This window comes from Castor canadensis, chromosome 11 (genome assembly GCF_047511655.1).
Source record: "Castor canadensis chromosome 11, mCasCan1.hap1v2, whole genome shotgun sequence".
NCBI lineage: Eukaryota > Metazoa > Chordata > Mammalia > Rodentia > Castoridae > Castor > Castor canadensis.
The window spans coordinates 116,763,541-116,785,461 of NC_133396.1; the positions used below are offsets into that span (position 1 = coordinate 116,763,541).

The following is a 21,921-nucleotide window of genomic DNA, read 5'->3' on the forward strand; positions in this document are numbered from 1 at the left end:
TGAGATGGGTGTTGAAGACCATTTTCAAATGACCTTAGTTAAAATCCAAGTACAAACTTAATTCTTTACCAGAGCCTTCTCTGAGTTCCTGGGAAACTGATTCATGTCTACACTTGCCTCTCCTACCCCTGCACTTGTCTGCCCCTGCCCGATCAACACTATCTTCCATGAATGAAACAAGGCAAAGAATCAACAAGTATTTGAGGCCACAATAACAATTGGTTACACCTGTCTCAGCTTCGAGAGCATTTTTAATCTGTAATCCTATATAACAGCGCTTATTGCACTGTAGCATAATGATTTCAGTGGCTATGCACTTCTAAGAGGGACATCTTTTACTCTTTTCTGTGTCCTCCACTTATGGTGCAGTGGAATGAATACATGCTCATCTAGAACCATGCATAGTGATTTTCAGTCATCTTTTATACTTTAAATGATTATTTATTTGTGTTTTCATGTTTACTTTAAAATGTTCAAAAGAATACTGTCCATTTTGGCTGGAAAGACAGTGTTGCTTAACAGAATCAACACCTTTGTCCATTTTTTTTTTTAAAGAAGGAAATTTCTACATCAGTCCTAAACATTAAGCCAACTTTGTGTTATCCACAAGAACTAGATATTGACTGAGGTCTGAGTCAGTTCATTACACATTAGGCCTGTCCATCTTATTTGTCACCATGATTTGGTGTGATGGGACTCTCCTGGGCTTTCTGCCATCACTACGTGCATCATCACTAACATATTGTATCACTCTGATCCCCCCATTATCTGGGATTAACGTCTCAGTTAAAGGGGAAATGATGTTTCAGTAAAAAGCAGAGTTGCTTTTTTGGTTTTGAGAGAGGGGTTTGGTGGTTGGGTGACATTGACTCAGGGTCTCAGTATGTAGACCAAGCTGGCTCAAACTCTATGTAGCCCAGGCTGGCACTGAACTTGCAATCCTCCTGTCTCAACCTCCTGAATGCTAGAATTCCAGGCCTGTGCTATGACACCTGGCTTAAAGCAGAAAGTGTGTATGCGTTTAAATATTTTATTTTGAAAACATTTTAGGTCTACAGCAAACTTGCAAAGATTACAGGAAAATTCCTAAATACCTTTCCCCAGGCTCCCTAATATTCACATCCTACAAAATGATGCTGCGTTTAACAAAACTAAGAAGTGACATGACCACAAAACTATTCATTAAACTCCACAGATTATGTGGATTTCACCAGTTTTCCACTCATGTCTCCTTCTGCTTGTGGAAGATTTCACATGTGTAAATGTAGAGGGCTATGGTATAGCTTAGGGGTGGAGTGTATGCTTAGCATGTGGACAGAAGAGTAGAATACCAAAATTTATAAAAGTAGACATAACAAAATTTATCCATCACTCATCTTTCACAATGATTACCTCATGATTAATTTGTTTCATTCATACTTGCAACCAGCTCAATTTGTCTTTTTCCTGGTCTTATTGGCTTGTAAATTACAGATGTGTACCTTCTACATCTTTTTATTTCTCCTGATTAAAGCAAAATTTTTCAAATCCATTCAGGTCATATATTTCACCAGGTGTCTAGTCTACTTTCCTTTGCTGTTTATCACCAAAAGAACACATACAGTCCACTAAAAATCAACTTCCTTTGCCACCCCTATTGTAGCTCACTCGACACACAAAGGATGATTCCATCTGTTGTGCTCTATGTGTTATAGGCTCAAAGTGCTTCATGGGGAGATAGACAGCCTTGGGAACATTTTATAGATTCTCTCTTGCAACAAGTAGCCTCTCAAGGTATACCTGATACATATCTTCTAACATCAGTCCTAAAAATAAATGAGGAACAAAAAAAAAAAAATAAGACGGGCCAGGCTGAAGAATCACAGCCCTAGTAATTTATTACTTTGGAAGGGCTCTCCTCACCCCAGCTGTATCCTGAGTTGGCCCCTGCCTGCTTCCTGGTGTTGCCCGTGGTAGCTTTTGTCTTGTTCATGGCTGGCTGCCTGTACTGGATGAGTGGGTAGGATGTGTCTGGTCCTAGAATCAGTCTGTTGAACTCCAAACACAGACGTCCCTCCTACCAGACATACGGTGGCTTCCTGGGATAATAATGAGCCCCCAGCTATTTATTGGATCTCCCTTTCCCCATCCCCCATTCTCTGCCATGTCATCTGTCCTCACGCCCTCCACCCCCAGCCCAGTCCTGCTTCTACAGCTTGCTCTCTTCCCTGCTCCTATCCAAGCTGCTCAGAGACAGAGGAGAGAGGAATTATTTATTGTGCGTCTGTTTAAAATGAAAGGCTTTTACATTTTAATGAGCACTAAATAGGTGCGAGGAAATATTGTTCATTAGCTGTAATCTGCGGAATTGCTTGAGTGAACTTCCTTTGGAGGCCGCTTTAAACGGTTCACTCAAGTAAAGCAGTTTGTATGGTAATTAAGGGAGCATTTTTCTGTCAACATCTGTGCTGCTATTTATAACAGGGGAGGTAGCTTACAGCAACACTGAAGAGCTGGAAGGTGTAGGGTGCTGAGAGGTGCATGCAGGTGGGATGGGGTGATGACTTTGGCTGGCAATCAGCAATGGCACAACTATTCTTTCTTGGCACTCTTACAACCATGACAACTCCTTTTTCTTGCTTTCCTTCCATTCAGCCTCTAATACCTCTAAGAAAAATCCTTCCTCACTCTTCCTGGCTGCAAGAATTATCTCTCTGACATCTCTTCATTAATCACAGCCTTCACTTGGCAGCCCAGGCAGGAAGATTCAAGCTGCTTTGGTGAAGCAAGTAGTCTTCAGCTTTTTCAGGTGGTTTCTTTCTGTCTGTCATCCATTTTTCTCTCCATCACCCTTCCACATGCATAGAGGGACAGCAAGATACCAGGATCAGAATTCAGAACAGTTGGAGATTGTGAGAAACAAAAACTAAATAGAATACCTTGCATTCCTGCCAGGACGAAGGACCAGCTGTCTCTATGGGGCACGTGATAGATAGTCGTGGCAGTACTTGCAACAAGCCTGAATTGATGCTTCTCTAGAGTGACCTGTGGGATTATTTGCATGAAAAATGTTTTTTGGTGGCACTGGTGTTTGAATTTAGGATCTCCCATTGCACTGTACCATGTAAGTCATTCGTGCAGTCCTTTTTCTTTTCAGATAGGGTCTTACGCTTCAGTTTGAGCTAGCCTGGGGCTGTGATCCTCCTAACTCTGCCTCTGGAGTAGCTGGGATCACATGAACTATTTGCATTCTTCCCTACTACACAAAGACCTGGCCCTGAATTCCCTTCAACTAGAGACATGGAATGATGATCTGGAAAGTTCCAGGGGATGGTCAGTAAGGCTAAGGGAGGTTCATTAGGAAGGTGGCCTGACTATGTTGAAATCAAGAGCAGGAAAAACAAGAGCAGGTGATTGGCAGTAGTAAAGAGCTTGAGGAAGGCTGGCAACAAGACAAGACCCTAGAGTCAGGTCTGGGACTGACCAATGTCCCAACATGTAGAGGGACACAGGGGAGCAACCCTGGGTGAAGTGGGAATTAGTGGACACAGGGATAAAAGCAGGAGTTTCTGTGTGAAGAATATGGCAAGGACCCAGTTCCTAGAAGCAATGAGCTAAATATAAGGCCTGAGCAGAACCAGTGGTCCCAACTGCTTATGTTACCCTGGAAAAACTGCTATGTCTTTTTGAATTTTCTCCACCTAAGGGCAGGACTAGTCAAGATTTTTGAGAAGAACAGTTATTTTCTCCTGCTGTGAAGGTTATAGCAGGAGAGGGGCAAGGAGTCAAGCAGATCCTAACTACTGAAGGAAGAATAAAGATCATTTACGTTAGAGACAAAGGAAACTTCTCTATCCCCTTTTCTTTCACCTAATGCCCGGGCTTGGCACATAGTATGTTGGTATTAAAATAAAGACTTTTTGTATGAATGAATAAATTATTGAATCTGTTGTCAATGATAGGAATGATTTACAGTAATAAATGCAGGAGTAATAATGGCCAGCTTGTCTTCTCCTGGGGCATTTTATTTAATCTGTGAATTGGTAAAAATTCAACAGCCTTAAAACTGAATACTCCTATTCATCCCACTCAAAATTTTGATTTGGAAAAAAGATATCAAAAGGCTCACATCAGGTGCATTAGAGGACTCTGTGGTGCACACAGAAGCTGTACTTGTACCTGACCAATTTCATCATAACCCTGAATACCAGGGACTTGCTATCCTTCCCAGACATCATATTTACTGACAGAAGTTATTATTAAGCACAGTCTTTTATTTTTGTCTTGATTTTACTTGAATGCTTAGATTCTGTGTTTGTCCCAAGGCAGTTTCACTAAATGACTAATTTCAAGGAGTCAAAAAAAAAAAAAAGGAACTTCAGATGACTAAAGATGATTCACTTTTAGAGATAATATGAATATCTCAAATCTACAAGTGGTCCCCAAGTTACTATCACTTTAAAACAGCTGCCTTACCAAACTCCATCAGTATAACTGGGCTGGAAATACCTTGCCATTTATTGAATGTTGTTCTTTTTCTCTCCATGTAGGATAGTCAGCTTTCTGCTACTATAACAAAATACCTGAGATGATCAACTTTTAAAAGAGGAAATTTTTATTGTGGCTCATGGTTTCAGATATTTCAGTCCATGGTCACTTAGTTCGGCCTATTGCCTTTGGGCTTGTGGTGAGGCAGCACAGCATGGCAGGAGGGTAGGTAGGTGGAACATGTTGCTCACCTCATCATAGCAGGGGAGAAAAAGAAAGAGAAAGAAAGGGACTTAGCCTCCTTCTCCTAGGCTCCGCCTCTTAAAAGTTCCATTACCTCCCAATAGCACAACTGGGGAGCAAGTCTTTAATACATGGGTTTGGGGGACACTTAAGATACAAAGCTCACACTATGATACACTTCTTCTCTAAGTGACCACTCACAGTAAAACTGAAGAGAAAACAACAGACAAGAACAATGAAAGGAATTAGAAACATGAATCATTTTCCATGTTTTTATTCAAGTATTATCTATAAACCAATATAAATTTGCAGGATTTGATGCAAGAGCTAAACTTCTGAGCTACTGAAACCAAAGGGTCATCTCTAAGAGTTGTGAGATTTTTTTTTTTCACAAGATACACACCGGCCTATACATATTATGCTAAGTAAGTAAGTCTGGTTCCAGCCCTCTAGGGGCTTTAGTTGTGGTCATAGAGACAGATTTTAAGTAAATAAGTATCACGGAGTCTTCTGCATTCCATCCCAGGTATGTGTTGTGGAATGGGAACATTGGAAAATAATGTTCAATACTCCCTGGGAAAAAGGGACACCAGGAAACAGTAGACAGGGTGTGAAGATGGGACAGGGTAGAGTAGGAGGAGCTTGTAGGGCCAAGGCAAAAGGTCACAGAGGTATCATTAAAAAAATCTAACTCTCCTGAAATTTGGAGACAATGGATAATTGCTGAAAAATTTAAGTAAGAAACAAAATGTTCCAATCTGAATTGTAGACCACTAGATCATTCCTGAGAAGAGACAAGCTTTGTGGAGTGGAAGGCTTGAAGTAAGGGACAATAATTGGGAATTTATTTTTAATGAAATTATTCATAGTCCTATAATATTATGAATATTTCTCAGAAGAAAAGTACATAGTGAAGACCAGAATAAAATCCAGAAAGGGAAGCCAGATCTGGAAGTAAAGCAACAGCACTGGTAAGTGGTGCTGAAGAAAAGTCGAATTTTCTTCAGGTGCAGTGCCTGTGATGATGTGACCATTAGATGCAATATGTGAGGAAAAGAGTAAGTTGACTGATTTTAAGATTTATCTGTTCAACAAAGTATAACTGACTGCCAACTATTACTATTTGGACTGCATTATTATTGTGTTATTGTTATTATTATTGTTATAGCTTGTCATCAGTTAGGCACAGAGCTATGCCCTGGGAATATACTGAAACATCAGGCTTGGAACCTACCTGTCCTAGATTCCCAGAAGGGTGGTTAGTGGTGGAATACTAGAATAAGACCAGATTGGGTGATAGTTTTTCTTTTATGAATTGAGATATATCTCACGTCCCATAAAATCCACTCTTAAAATGGGCAATCTTAGAATACTCAAGAAGTTGTACAACCATTGTGCAGACCACTGAGGCAAAATTGTGCATCCAGTTCATTTTCATCACCATAACAGAAACTCTGTAGCCCTTAGTAGTTGTTCCTTCTTCCCCCATCCTGGCAGGAAACGATAAACAGAACTTGTTTCAGGAATACTGAATTGAAATGTCAGGGGGGATCCAAATGGCACCATTTGGTTGTATTTGAGTCTGGAGTTTAAAAGAGAAGTTTGTTGGGCTAGAAATGGAGATTGAGATGTCATCAATGAATAGGAGGTAATGAAAACCATGGAATGAATATTTCTTAGGAAGAAGGGAGAAGATCTCCAAGGATAGGCCATGAAGAATTCTAATATTCAAAGTGCGAGGACACCAATGGCAGTGTTATTTATGTCATTCTAAATATGTCTTTTCACAAATACACAATTCATCAGCTATTGATACATACATGGAACTTGCTGTGTATGGAAAGCTGATATCTGCAATCTTTATTTTCCCAGATTGAACAAAGTAAACACATCTAGAGGATAGTCATTGTCCATGTTCTTTGGGTATCATTTTCTGCAAATTATCTGTTATATTCACTTACAGAAATTCTACAAATATCAGCCAGGCATGGTGCTACATACCTATAATCCCAGCACCTGGGAGGTAGAAGCAAAATACCTGAGCTTACATAGTGAGACCCTATCTTAAAAAATTAATTCTAAAAACATCAAATCTTCCCAATTAATCTTACTATTGAGATTCTAATTTCCCCAAGGAGAAGACTCAGGTTCTATATTTCCTGCTGTTCTCAATTGGACATAATGCTTACATGTTGGGTGTAAAAATAAATGTCTACTGATGAGGAGAAAAAGGGTTCAATGAGCACTTATTCACTGCTAAAACATTTAACCTCTGTAATCATTTTCTACACAGTTGTTTACTTTTTCAAATATTTATCAATTATCTATTAAGTGCTGTGTCTTATGAATGTAGGCTAACATGAGAAAAGTCTTAAATGTTTTCTAATTTTACATTTATATTGTATGTTCACAATTTATTCTGTTTATTAATAATAAGGTAAAGTAACTATTGGATTACTTAGAAGAACTAATTTAAAAACAGGCATATTTTTGGGCAGTAATGAGGTTTGAACTCAGACCTTCAACCTTTCTAGGCAGTAGCTCTACCACTTGAGCCACGCCTCCAACCCCTTTTTGTAGATTTTTAATGAGACTAGTCAGTAATCACTTTTTAAAACATTATTTCTCTTCATGGTTGGCTTATGTGATTGCTTTTTGTCTTGTCCATTTTTAGCTCATTTAAGTAAGATGGAATCAAATAACTTAATCTCTTGAAAATTGAGAGAGGGATTTTCCTTCACTGTTCCTGTGTTCATTTAGTGTTTATGAGTCAGATGTATGATAAGTGCTATTGGATTATTTTAAACTTGAGCCAATTTTTATTTCTGTATGTGCAAAAATAGATTTTGACAATGGAATTTGACATGTGTAATCAACAAAATGCAATGTTTTGCAAACTTGGGTATAAGTCAACTGAGGCTTCTAACCTAATCTGGGTGTCACTGCAGCAATCATCACACTAAAATTTAGCATTAAGACCCAACTGGGCATATTTTGGTACTTCATTAACATTTGCCTTGGAATTAAAACTTGATGCATTCAACCACTTGCTTCATATATTAATTGGCTCCCAAAACACACCCCAGAGTGACTTTAGCACACACATAGAATGGCTCTTTAACTTCCACTTAATTTTAATGGTTCTCCAAATATTTTTTAAAAAGTGCTTTTCTCAGCCTAAAATACACTTTCTAAAAAATTCACAACTGGAATATAAAAGACAATTAGGACAAATTTATTTGAGCACTTTCCTCAATTGTTTATAAAGCACTTAAATGACTTTGTAGCTGGAGAAATCAAAACCACCACTGAGCAGCCACTGAAGAGGTACCTTAGAAGAGATAATTTATAAATGCATATTCAAAGCTTTCCCAAACCATTGTCTGTGAAAGTGCTGAGTTGAATTCAGGGTAGGAACTAAAAAGAATTCAAGTATTTTGCATAAGGGTGAATTTAAACACCGAAGTAGGGTCTGAGAAAGAGATGAAGACAGGAACAAGATGTGAGTGATGGCGGAGCAATGCAATCAGTATGGCAGAAGGCATGCTAATAATAGGAGCTTGAAATATTCATGTTTCAATTCTTTTGCTCCTAAGAAATCCTTTCCATATCATTGAACTTCTATAAAGTCTGATTTGCACACAAATGTCTTGTGTGACTACTATGTGACTTGAGTATAAGTTCCTTAATTCTTTCTTTCGTATAGGAGTAGATGTGCTGTGGAGGAGGGGCAGCCCATGAAGCTCAACAACCTCAGAGGACCAAGCTGGCACTGGGAGTGAGTGGTGGTCAGCCTAAGGTAAAGACTCTCCAAGTAAGACAGATCTTCACATCCGAACCACAGCCCCAGGGCCACAGTAGGTAGCCCACAAGGAGTCACTTAACTAGCTTATTTCTACCCAATCTTTGTATCTCCAAAAGATTTAATCTCTCTCAGCCTCAATTTCCTGGTAGATAAAATAGCCATAATAGTATGTAGACCACAGTACCATTTTGAGAGGTGATTTTCAAAGTTCACTACCTTTTCCATCTTGGTTCCTCAAATAGAAAGCTACATAGCCTTCACTAGCTGAATTCACCAATTTTTGATATACTATTCAGAAAAATTCCAATAATTGACTTTGAATTAGACTGGACTACAAGGAATCATCAGATTTCTAGACCCTTTGATATTCTTTGTGGATAAAATTTAGTTGTTCCCAATATTACTGTTGCTTCCGGGGTATATTTTTCTGATATTCACTCAAAGCACTTCCTACATCATAACCAGCCTAATGTATCCGTTTCAATCCACGTTCCATCCTTGACCATGTATGAGGTTATCCAGCTACTCTGTGCTTTAGTGTCCTCACAAGTTTGATATGAAGGTTAAATAAATCACTATCTATAAAGCACTTAGAGTACAATCTGTAAAAAAAAAAAAGTAAATGTTCTGTTCACATTAGCTCTTTAAATGTACTTTAAAAAATTAACAGACTTTAATTTTTAGAGAACTTTTAGGTCCACAGCAGGGTTCTCACACAACTCTACACCATCAACATCCATTTTCTATGTGGTATATTTGCTACAATCAATGAAGCAATATTAATGTACCATAATTAATCCAAGTCCATAATTTGCATGAGGGGTCACTATTGGTGTTGTATGCTCTACAAATTTTGAAAAATGTGTAATGATTTGTACTCACTATGATAAGTATCATATAGAACAGTTTTGGTGCCCTACCAGTCTCTTGTGCTCCACCTATTCATCCCTTTCTCCTCACACCTTGGTAACCACTGATCTTTTCACTGTCTCTGTTGTTTTGACAACACATTAGTTTGCATTAATAACGACTAATTATTGTGCACTAATTGGAAGTGGATAGTTTCCATTATTTTATTTAATAATAATCATAAGCTTACAATGTATGAATCATTCTTATTTTACATATGGCAGAGTAAGCATTGGAATTTAAATTATCATACCTTTCATAAAATTTTAATGTCTTAGAATTATTTAATTAGATGTAGTTTAGATTTTGAACTTACTTGAAATTACTTAAGACACACTGCATTGACACCTTCAGATTTTTTTATACATTCTGTTTTCAATTTAAGAAATCTATATAATATTACCACATTGAATCCTTATAAGTCAGTAACTTTTGATAAAGTATAGGTATTGATTCATGGCTTTACAGTTTAGTTACCTATAGTACTCACGTTAATTCATAAACATAGAGGATTATTTAAAGCAATCCTTTGCAAACAATTTTCCAAGTAAATTCTTGACTAAGCTAGTACATTGATAGAAGCAATTGAACGAAACTCCTATTGAATTTGTAACTTAGTCTGAAATTTTCTGATCAACAGTGTTCTCAGAATATACAGATATTGATGTATATCATCAAAACTCCTGACTGAGCTAATTTCTTACTTAAATTGTTTTATTAGTTTTTACTTTTGGTGAATTTTCAAGATTGCACATTTGGTTTCATAATTTGGTCACCAATTCCATCACTGCTGTCTATTTAAAGTCATCATAAACAGTGAGTGGATTAAGCAAGAAGAAATACTTTGAGGTAGTCCAGTACAAATCAGTATTTGTCTTCTAAACTGTATCACGTGTAAGTAGACTGATTTCCGAGGTCTGCTATATAATTATATATACAGAGATATATAAATATATAGTTATATATTTATCTGTGAACCCAGTAAGTAAAAATAATCTAGATTACACTTGCTCTACCATCATGCTTTCAAAATTTATCACAGCTACCTGCTTTGGGTGTAATAAGCAAACATCAGATAATATACATTGGGAGTTTTGGGAATTTAGATTTTTGCAGTGTAGAAAATGGGTTCAAGTAAAACACTTGAATATTTTATGCCACATTCTGTTTGTCACCTCTAACAATCTGTTAAGTACATTTTAGAGCTAAAAGACAGTAAACTTGTATTTATCTTTGATCAGAATACATTCTGCTGTACATTCAGGTATTATTTAAAATTGCAAACACACTGTTCTATATGTAAGGTACTGTGTGTAAAACTCTTTATTAAAACAATTCCACATAAAAAAAGAAAATGGGGTTAAGCATTTCTAGTCCCTAACTCTCAGACTCAAACTTCACCAATAATCAAATATTGAGAAAAAGATAACATTCCTGTACATACAAAGCATTAGCTATAATGAGGGATGGATATGAAGAGTGTATGATTTCTGCTGGCAAAACCTTCTCAATATACTTGAGAAGTATCTATCCATGTCTATCTATCTATCTGTCTATCTATCTACCTATCTACCTATCTCTACATGTTTGTGTGCGTATGTGTGTGTGCATGTGTTCCACAGAATCTACAGGGAGAAGATTATAGAGCAGTACGTGTACCTTCTCTTCTTCCTCTCTACCAGTTCATTTCCCACTCAACCCTCAACTCTCTTCTCAACACTGAAGTTCATGAAGAACTTATCAGAACCTTCGACTTAATGCATATAGTCAAACTTCCTTTAGTGCTCAAAAACAAGGTCCATACATTTTAGCTGCTTCTGTTTCTTTCCAACTGTTGCAAGTCAATTCCAATAAGAAACAGAATAAATTGCAAGTCCTAAGAGAACAACACATGGTTTATTCTCCTTTGAACACTCTTTCATGTCTCTTTCTGTGGTACATTTAAAAAAATTTTATTTTTCTTAGCTTTCATCTTCCTATGGGAAACAGTTGGATCAGATACTTTTCCTCTGTTCAGTATAAATTTTCCTTACTGTATTAGAATTGAATGTTTGTCTCTTTCAGTAAGAATCAATCACAGTTCTTGGGGGAAAGCACTGTGTTTTTGTTTGTTTGTTTTATACCCAGGGATTAGCAAAGTATTGAGTACAAAGTTATTGCTTCTTAACTATTTGTTAAGCATCAACTAGAACATGTAGCATAATTTTAGAGAAGAATCAGTTGAGAGTTGTTGAAGAAATAACTGTCAACTACTTTTTAGAAGTCTTTGATTCTTTTCTTTTTTAAAATTATCCCATATTTGATCTTTCACAAATCCTGTTTATTCTGCCCTTTATCAAAAACCTAGTCTTTTCCTTTCTGTTAAGTGGATACTGTGACCACTCACTAGTTAAAAAGACAATGAAACTTCACAGTGAGGAAAGGCTCTCATATAAAGGAGACTTTAAACTTGGCCAGAACACATACCCCACATCTATTTGTGGTCCCAGCTCCTATTACAATAACTCAGGATAGGTGATTTATAAAGCTATTTGACATTCACATTTCTGATTTCATTCTCGTAAGGTAAGCATTCTTGTCCTTTAAAATGTGTTAGGGAAAAAACTCAAAAAAGATAGAAATATGTCCAGCATAACAAATAATAAGTGAATAAGATCGGGACCAGAACCAAGACCTTGTAATCCCTAGTCCAATGCTGATTTCACAATGGGACTAGTTTGTATATTGTGATACAATGTTAATATTACTAAAATGTTTTATATTCCTCGACAAATTCATACTATTTTTCCATGTATGTAAGTAAATTAGAACTCAAGTTAGGTATTCCTGGGGATTAGCTGAGCCCAAGTAAACATGGGGAAAAGATAGAAAATATACATATACATTATATTAAAATCCACATTTATAATAAAACAATGGCCTCAAAAAATAGCTAAATCTTCTCTCTGAAGACTGCCAAATATAGCAAAAAATTAGCCTTGAAGACCATGTAAAATGAGACCTCAGGTTTAATTTTGTTATGTGAAATTACCCATCCTTCTATGAGTTACAGTGATTAAAACATGTTAACATTTGATGGACATTGATTTTAGCCTGTTTACTACAGTACTATGAATATATATGAAGTATGAAATATTAATATTTTATTGTCCTCTACTGTTCCATATGAGCAAGTGATACACGTTTCAAAAGGCTTTTTCTATAACCACAAGGAAATTGGAATGCAGTGTAGTACACAGAGGTGTATGGGGCTAGACTGGCAGGGAACGAAGCCTACAATTCACAGAATCTCTGGTCATTCGTGTGCTTGTGTCATTGGTATCTGCCTTGGATCATGTGCTCCTTGGAAGGATATAATTCTATTGCTGACTTTGTCAGTGTTCATTTGGTTGCAAGGATAAGAAATTCACTTAAAGAAAAGCTCAAATGCAAGGCAGAGGAGGCGTTTATTTTAAAGATGGAGGATGGCCTCATGGAAGTATCTACTTCTGAGAAGAGGGCACAACCAGCTTTCATGGGGCTAGGAAATTGCCCTACACCTGCTCTAGTCATTCTTTCTGTAGGGTTGTGTTGTTTGTTATTCCTGCTTTTTCACTGTTGAGTAATGCTCCTATAAGGCTTTTGGCTTCACTTATTTAATGTACCTGGTTTGAGGTTGCTGTGATTCCACTTGTTACCTCAACTCTAAATGACATTTTAGGTCCTATTTCTTTGTATCTTAATGGGAGAGAAGTAAAGAGAAGGGAGGAATAAAAAACAAACAGCAAAACCTTCTTGGCTCAGTGCAAAGCAGGTTCCCCTGAGGGTGGGATTCGTGTCTGCCAGGGGAGGGATCCTTAGCATAAACAGGGCTGGCTAAGCCTGCCTGGTTAGCAGGGGCTGCAGGCTGGAAAGGAACTTCAAAGAAGGAAGGAACAGCTGAAAGCAATGACAATTGTTTCCTCTTTAGGTCACTTGACAGAAGTCCTTCATGCACTGCCAATGGCAAGTCTTGAAGGACATGAAGCAAAAGGGAGAAATTCTCTCCCTTTCCCGGTCCCTGTCTGTCTCTGGCTCTCTCTTGCTTCCTCTTTCTTTCTGTCTCTCTCATATGTTCAAACCCCAAAATAATAATTCGGAAAACCTCCTGTCTCCTTGGTTTACTTTTGGTAGATTTCACCTTGCCTTAATAAATATAATTCCAGATGCTTCTAGTTTTATAGTAGTAAGGAGGAAAAGGAAGGAGAAAAAGGAGATATGAAACTAGATTGTTATTACAGTGGGATACAGGAAAACCAGCTGGCAAGTTATAATTTACTGCTGTTCATTAATCAGGTACTGCTTAGAGCTCAAATACAAGATTTCCTATGTGCATATTCTTGTACAAGGTTAGGAAACGAGCATAACGAAGGTAAATATTCAATGATAATGTAACATTTTGCAGTGCCTGGAAGATTACTTTGTGAATACGTTTTAAGACTTAAGGGATTTTTCTTCTCTGTATAAAGCATATATTAGAAATTTATATGTATGCCATGAAAGACAACCAAATACCATAAAAGAAATTATATTTTGATGACATCAGCCTTGAAGTGTTAGTACAGGAAAAGAAGTTTGGGATTGGGAAGCCAAAAATAAGAAATAGAGTGGTGGAGTAAAACCCAGCATAAGAGCCCTGTAGGACTGGGGAATGGAGCCAGTGGTCAGAACAGAGCACAGAGCGCAGTTGAGCAAGTATCCCATTGAGGGTCACTACCCAGACAGTAGACATTTGGCAGTGTTTTCTGTTTGAACATGGGGTACCTTCTTGGATCACACACAAGCCACAGGTGTGTGGTAGATATGTAGCAGATTCAGAAATATAGCCAAAGAGACTGAATTCAGGACCCAAGTAAAAAGTCTTGCCAGCAAGTAGAGGACACCAGTGCAAATCAAATTATCTCTGACCAGAGGGTTTCTGAAGAGTGAATTTAACTGCTCATGTCATGAAGAATGATTAGCCCAGGGAGGGTGAAGATTCCTAGGGATACGGGGTAGAGGAGGTTGAAGATAAATCCCACACCTCTTTATAAGAAAAGAATCTTACTTATATCTTTACATACATCCTGCAGAGATAGCTATGAATATAATCTGTTTCCTGACTTCAACAGACCATTATGCATGGCATAAACACAGAACTATCCAGGAGGCAACATATATATGCAAACATATACATAGAAATTTTACACAGTTGTTATCCTTGACCATAACATATTTCATGCTACTAACTTCTGCATGTATCTGCATTTGAGGAGGGTTATGTAAAACCTGTTAAACATAACACTAAGCACACCTAGGCAGTGTTTCTTCCTTTACCTATTCAGATGTTTTGCTACTGTATTAGAAGCACCATTCTCTGTGATTTCTTAGTAAAACATACTTTCTGCCCTCAACATGGCTAGAAAATAATAAACCCATCACTTAAGATTAAATTGCTATTATGCAATTTTACTTGATGGTGAAAATAAATTAAAATTTATGTTTTAATTTGAGGAGGTATATTCTGAGGAGAAAGCTTTAATATTTAATAAATAACTTACAGTAAGACACCCACAAAACTAGATAGCATTTGTTGCCCTCAATGCAGAGAAACTAATGCAGATACTTTAAAGCAACTGAGGCCAATAGGAGATGGGAACCAGGAACTAAAGAAAAGGTTAGTTCGAGAAGAATTAATTTAGAAGGTAACACACATGTACAGGAAAGCAATGCAAGTCAACTCCCTGTACAGCTATCCTTATCCCAACTAGCAAAAACCCTTGGTCCTTCCTGTTATTGCTTATACTCTCTCTACAACAAAATTAGAGATAAGGGCAAAATAGTTTGTGCCTGGTAGCAAGGGGGTAGGAGTGGAGATGGAATGGGTGGGAGGGTAAGGGAGGGGGTGGGGGAAGGGGGGAGAAATGACCCAAACATTGTATGCACATACAAATAAAAAAAAAATAATAAATAAATAAATAAATAACTTACAAAAGCATTTATTAGATCAGATAAACACCCACATTTTAAAATGCTTGAGCATCATGTCCTATAATACAAAATATACCTATTTATGTAAAATATGGTGATACAAAATATATCACAATACATTATTTTAAAATAATATCAATGCAATGTACAATAATTGCATTTATAATTAAGATAGTGTTCAGAGCAAGGCTTTTTTTGAAAAAAATTCATTGCTTTAGAATTATAGAATGGATAAATTGTCATTAACAAAAGCCATCAGCAACATGATTATTTTTTTCTATGTGTAGGACTATTTGGATTTAAAAGCATTCTGAGAAGATTAATGCAGTGATAAAAGTATCTTCATTTTACAGAAACTCGATTAATTTCCTACCTCAAACAGCTAAGTGTTTGTAATCATATCTTGCAATGGAATTTCATTTCATTTAAAAAGTTCTAGAAAAAGAGTTTAGGTTATGAAATAAAAAGCATCAGAATACAATGTGTGTGTGCGTGTGTGTATACTGATACTTTTAAATGGCATACTCCAAAATCAGTAGATTGTGACATACAAAACAGATCTGAAAGAAAGAAAGAAAACGTAACGGAAGCACAATCATTGTGCCAGTTATAAAGCCCTTTTCAAACACGGTTGCGTCTAGAATTATACTGTTAGCATTAACTGCTCTGCTAAATGTAATTTCAGAAGAGCAGCTTGGCTATGCTGGGCCCAATGATGTTTCAGCAGATGTTAACAGTGAGGGAACTGAAAGATTGCAGAGTTTCATGGGTGTAGTAAAGCTGCAGTGGGAACAGAAATATTACCGTAGCTGTTATGTTCTGAGTGCATCACATTTACTGACAAGTAATACATGAGTGATAGTGAGGACCGAGGGAATGGAACTTTATACTTACTGGTCAGCAGCATATAAATTCCATAAATTAAACAAAGTTTTATGTATTCTTCATTTCTTCTCAGACTGATCTTCCTCAGAGGGCCTTTGTTTCATGTTAATTTCATCATCAAAGCTTTGTTCGACCATACTGTTCTTTTTCAGAAAGCTATATCCTCATTCAGGGCTTCCTTCCACACATATATCCCCATCACTTTTTAATGTTGGAGCCATCTCCTTGTGGAACTTTCAGGGAAACTCAACATTTCTATTTGTTAAGGGTTCTTTCTGATGAGAGCCCTTGTATAAATCCTGTCCTGTTCAGCTTAATTCCTATCCTTAATGATCTAAAAGGAAAAATGTTGTAATTTCTGAAGATATACATAGGTGAAACTTGGCTAGACGTTCATAATCTGAAGGTGAGGCTGGTGGTGGGGCTGGGGGCTCGCTCTGTGTGGGGACGAGGGGAGAATAGGCACAATGGTTCTTAAATACCACAGTGTGAGCTCGGCCTTTCCAGTGTGATTTTCTGTAACGAGCCACTGAGAAGCCAATTCTGATGGACTGAACATACTACACCCTAACTAGCCCACTCGTTCTAAAAATGGAGCCAGAGTTAAACTAGGAGGTTTCTTATTTAAGGATTGTGAGAAGCAAGTGTCAGGTCGTACTTTTCTAGTACAACCAAGTCAGCAGTGCTTACAAAATTTAGATTGTATTACTGTTGGAAGTTATCCAAGTTAAACCAATAATGGGTGACTTCCAATCGACATAATATCATCCATGTACAAGTCCATTTTTCTCTAGTCGTGAAAACACAAAGAAACAACTTTATCCGTCTTGGGCTTCATTTTAAGCCACATCATGATACTGACCCAACACTGGTGTGGAATTTTCACGTAGCATGTAGCATACAGATATTTCCATTTGAAATCCTGAGGTCAGCCAAGCATGCTGAGCCCTTTCATGGCACCTCTCCTTCTCCTTTGCTCAGTTGACTCTTGTGTATGTCTCTCACTACTAGGTGGTCGGCTAGGTTGAGGGCATAGACAGTTTCACATTTTGCTTTTCTCTGTCCACTTGTACTTGTCCAGTGAATTGCAGCAGTGAACAAAGAAATAGTAGAGAAAAAGGAAAAGGAGGATGACATTGCTTTGCTGACGAAGCTACACCACAGTACCTGAACATCATGTAAATTTCAGGAAATCATTTTTAAAGCATTTTACACCATATGCTACAACGTAAAACATACATTTCTAAATTCCTTCTTTTTTGGCAATACTGAGATTTGAACTCAGGATCTTGCACTTAGTAGGCAAGCAGTCTACCACCTGAACCACATTTCCGGCCCTTTTTGTTTTTTTGCATTTTTCAGATACAGTCTTAATTTTTGCCCAGGCTGGCCTTAGATTGCAATTCTCCTATCTGTGTCTCCCACATAGCTTGGATTACAGGCATGAACCACCATACCCGGCCACTTCTAAATTTTTATATACAGTAATTAGTGTTTCTTTTTCGTAGTTAAAGATTATTTTTAGAGAAGTTTTAAATTCATAAAAAAAATTCAGAGAGTTCCTGTACATGGCCTATTTCTGCACGTGGACAACTTCCCCCACTATTGACATTCCCCACCAGAGTGGTACAATTTTACCAGTGATGAACTTACACCAACACCTCATAGTCACCCAAAGTCCAAGTCTGCACTGGGGATTGCGGTTGCTTTTATACAGTCTATGGGTTTGGGCACATAATGGGATGTATCCATTATTATAGTACCATTCAGGGTGTTTTCACTGACCTAAAACTCCTCTGTGCTCTGCCAGTTCACCCATCCCTCCCAGTCTTTGGCAACTACTGACGTTTTTAACTGTCTCCATAGTTTTGCCTTTTCCATAACGTCATATAATTGGAACCTTTTAGTCAGTAGCCTTTCCAAAGTGACTTCTTCATTTGAATTTATATATCCTTTCCATCTCTTTTTGTAGCTTGGTAGCTCATTTCTTTTTACCACCAAATAATATTCCATTGTCTGGATGTAGCACACTGTATCCACTCATTTACTGAAGGACATTTTGGTTGTTCCAAGTTGTGGCAATTATGAATGAAGCTTCTCCAAAGGAAATGCAGCTTTCACTTGAACATCACTTTTCCACTCCTCTGGGTAAATACCAAGGAGCTCTTTTTGCTGAATCCAATAATGAAGTACGCTTTGTTTTGTGAGAAACCATCAAATCACCTTCCAAAAGTGGCTGTACCATTTGGAATTTCCACCAGCAATGAATTGAAGTTCCTGTTGCCCCACATCCCTGGCAGCATTTGGTGTTGTCACTGTTCTGCGTGTTGGCTATTCTGATTGGTACACAGAGGTATATTTCTGTCTTGACTCGCATTTCCATGGTGACATAGGACGAGGAGTATTTTTCATGTGTTTGTTTTGCTATCTGCTTATTTTCTTTGGGGCTGTCTGTTAAGTTGTTGGATCATGTTTTAACTGGGCTGTTTGCCATAGATTTTCTCAATATTTCAGTAAACTGAAGGCTGAAAGGGACATTAACTTGTCATTTAGTTTAACTTATGTTTTTTTAACAGAATCCCCCTCCTGCAGATTGGGGAAAAGGAGTTTCCTCAATAATTCTTCCCAACAACTACTATTATATTAGCTTTTGGTTGGTTATAGCTGAAGGAAAACTGGATTCATCTAGGTGTGGAAATTTGGGGGAATAAAGGCATATTATGGCTTAAGATAGGTGCTAATCTCCTTCATAATTTTAAATATTAAGAAATTACCTTTCTAAATTCACATTGCTGGTGAATTTCATGAGCTGTCAAGGGTATGATATATGTATGCTAGGAACATAGGCTGATCATGGATGCTGGCAAAAGAGGAGAGACACCTGAGTCAGAGACAAAGTACTATTACTTATGGCAAAAGAGACAGAGAATCCGAATTTCCATCAGCCCCACAAGCTGCAGTAACTACAAGGGAAGTGTGGCACCTCTTTGTGAAGACAGGTGGGTAATATTACATGAGAGAACTTTTAAGCTCCAAACCTGCCCATTGCTCCAGGGAGAGACTCCATCTTTCTTCCAAGACTGCTCCTGTTCAAACAGCAGGAGAAGACAACATGGAGCAGAGGCAACAAGTACCTCTCCTCCAAAGATATATAGACATGAAGGGACACATGGAGAACTATCTCCCAACAGTGACCATCTAGAAGTGTCAAATTATTAACCTCTTACCCAGGAAAAAGTTTTATTGTCATAATTTTGAGACTCACATGGGCAAGGATTCTATAGTCCTGTTAAGATGGCAGCAGAATTGTCTGACATTAAATCGTTCTTGTGTGGACTCTAAGACAGATCTTTCAAACAAAATTCATATGCCACTGTAGAATGTATAAAGGGTAGAAGTTATGCACTATTGAAATATAAGTGGGGAAAGCATTTTTAATTTTCTTTCTGGCACTATTATCTTTTAAGTCCTAATAATCTCTCTCATGCTCAGTCCATGAGCCTATAAATCTGTACAAGTTCAATTAGCAATGCAGAAGTTTCCCTCAACAGTGCAAGGCACTGATAAAAGCAAACAATACAATTCTAGCATGCTGCTTATTAAAAAGGGAGACACCCACACAGCCGATGACAGACTGAAAGCCTTTTTATTTTGATGGTACTATTTCACTGTCTATCGTAAACTTAGCGAAGCAGGCTTTCTCTATCCTGCTTTCCTTTTATTGGGTATAAATCACCCCGACAGGAAGTTTTATGCCTAAATCCGTTTACTGTCCTTGTTGGTAGTCTTTAAATTAATATTTATAAGCTGAAAGAGGCCTAAAAGGATGCAGCAGTAAAATAGCTAAATGCTCCAGTTGGGCTTGAGCTGATTTCCACCTCCTTGACCACTGACACTTTTTAATTACTCCTGACCCAAGCATCCACTGTCAATGCCATCTTGGGCCCACAAATCACTGGCTTCGGTGAAATTGTGGTGGACAAAATACAAGTTCAGGAAGATTTAGTCTCTGTGGCACATGTGATTTTTGAAAAGCAAGGAGACAGAGAAAAGGAAATGACAATTACAGAGGAGTTAAAGATTTAGAAATTGTTCAAATTGGAAATCATACAATGATGAACCTTTATAAATTTCATGAATATGTACATTCCCTAAAATTATCTCCAAATCAAAAATTACAACAAATTTAAGCCTGTTGAAATCATCATAAGAAGGGAACTAAGGTAGAAAAGAGAAAAATAGAGGGGATGAACCAATCTGGGTTATAATACATATATACATGGAAATGTCACAAGGAAACTCCCTGTGTAGCTATCTTAAACAAACAAAAGTGTCTTTTTTTTTTTTAACAAAATCAGAGAACAGGAGGGCAGAAGTGGGAGTGGGGAGCATGTGGGGAATGAGTGTAGGAGGGTGAATATAGTGTAAATACTGTGTTCACACATATGTAAATAAGAAAATGAGACCTGTTGAAACTACTTCAGGAATGGGGGGAGGGAGATAAAGGAAAATGATAGAGGGGGTGAATTCAACTATATATTTGATATATGGTAAGAACTTTTGTCAATGTCACAATGTAACCCTAGCACAATAAAATAAATAAATAAATACAAAAATTCCAGTAAATGAATCACTGAATTTAATGTAGAGAATTAGCCTCACATCATGGAGCTGACCATGTTTATTTCATGACTCTATTCTTCATTACTGCCTGTGTAAGCTGCTCCTAGTATTCTAGCACCCCTACTCTGTCCAGCTGTCTAAATTACTCTTTCTTCGCCTAGCTGTGTGCTTCAAGCAGGCTGGACCCAACTCCATGGTCGAATCTTGAATACTCTATGTTAGTCATTGCACAGGTGTGGGCATGGGATGGGATGCTGGCCAACATGCCATAAGGGAAAGTAGAGTAGAGCGCATCCAGGAAATGCTTCCTTCCTCATGGCCTTCTCGCAATTATCAAGGGAGTTGACTTGAGGTCAGACCGACTCACAGAGGAAGACAGATCCAATAGAATCTCAGAGAAGCAGAGAAGATGTCCTGATGTACACTCTTGGATATTGCCTTACCTATGACTTCTTATTCCTAAGGTAATAAAGTCCTTTACTGGTTAAGCCAATTAGATTCCATGTTTTCTGATACATGCATCCAAGTTCATGCACTTTCTTGTCATGAGATAGGTGATCAAAAATTAAACTAAACTCATCAGTTGTATTGCTTTCTTTTTTACTAACCCCTACTAGTCTAGCCTCCTTGAAACCTTATTAACAACAATGCATTAAAGCAAAATAAGCATCTGTACACTCAGGTTCTCTATAAGTCCTTACTTTTTCCTCCCTAAAATAAATATATAGTGGGACCTACATATCCATGGAGTTCACATCATAGACTCAACCAACAGACCAAAAATATTCAGAAAAAACTGCATCCCTATTAAATATGTACAGACTTTCTTCTCGTCCTTATTTCATAAACCATACAGTATAATACCTCTGTACCTGTCATTTACATTGCATTAAGTATTGTAAGTAATATAGAGATGATTTTAAGTATATAGGAGGGTATGCATGGATTATATATTAGTAAATGCCATTTTACATAAGGGACTTGAGTGTCTGTGGATTCTG

At 37.5% G+C, this 21,921-nt stretch overlaps 1 protein-coding gene across 1 annotated transcript in view; it reads left to right on the forward strand.

The window, feature by feature from the left end:
- Positions 1 to 21,921, forward strand: part of Gpatch2 (G-patch domain containing 2) — a 243,775-nt gene that overhangs the window by 215,093 nt on the left and 6,761 nt on the right. The window contains exon 11 of the mRNA XM_074048296.1: positions 8,417 to 8,509. Within this exon, the coding sequence (XP_073904397.1) occupies positions 8,417 to 8,492 (76 nt within the window). The 3' untranslated portion in view covers positions 8,493 to 8,509. The remainder of the gene's footprint in view (positions 1 to 8,416; positions 8,510 to 21,921) is intronic.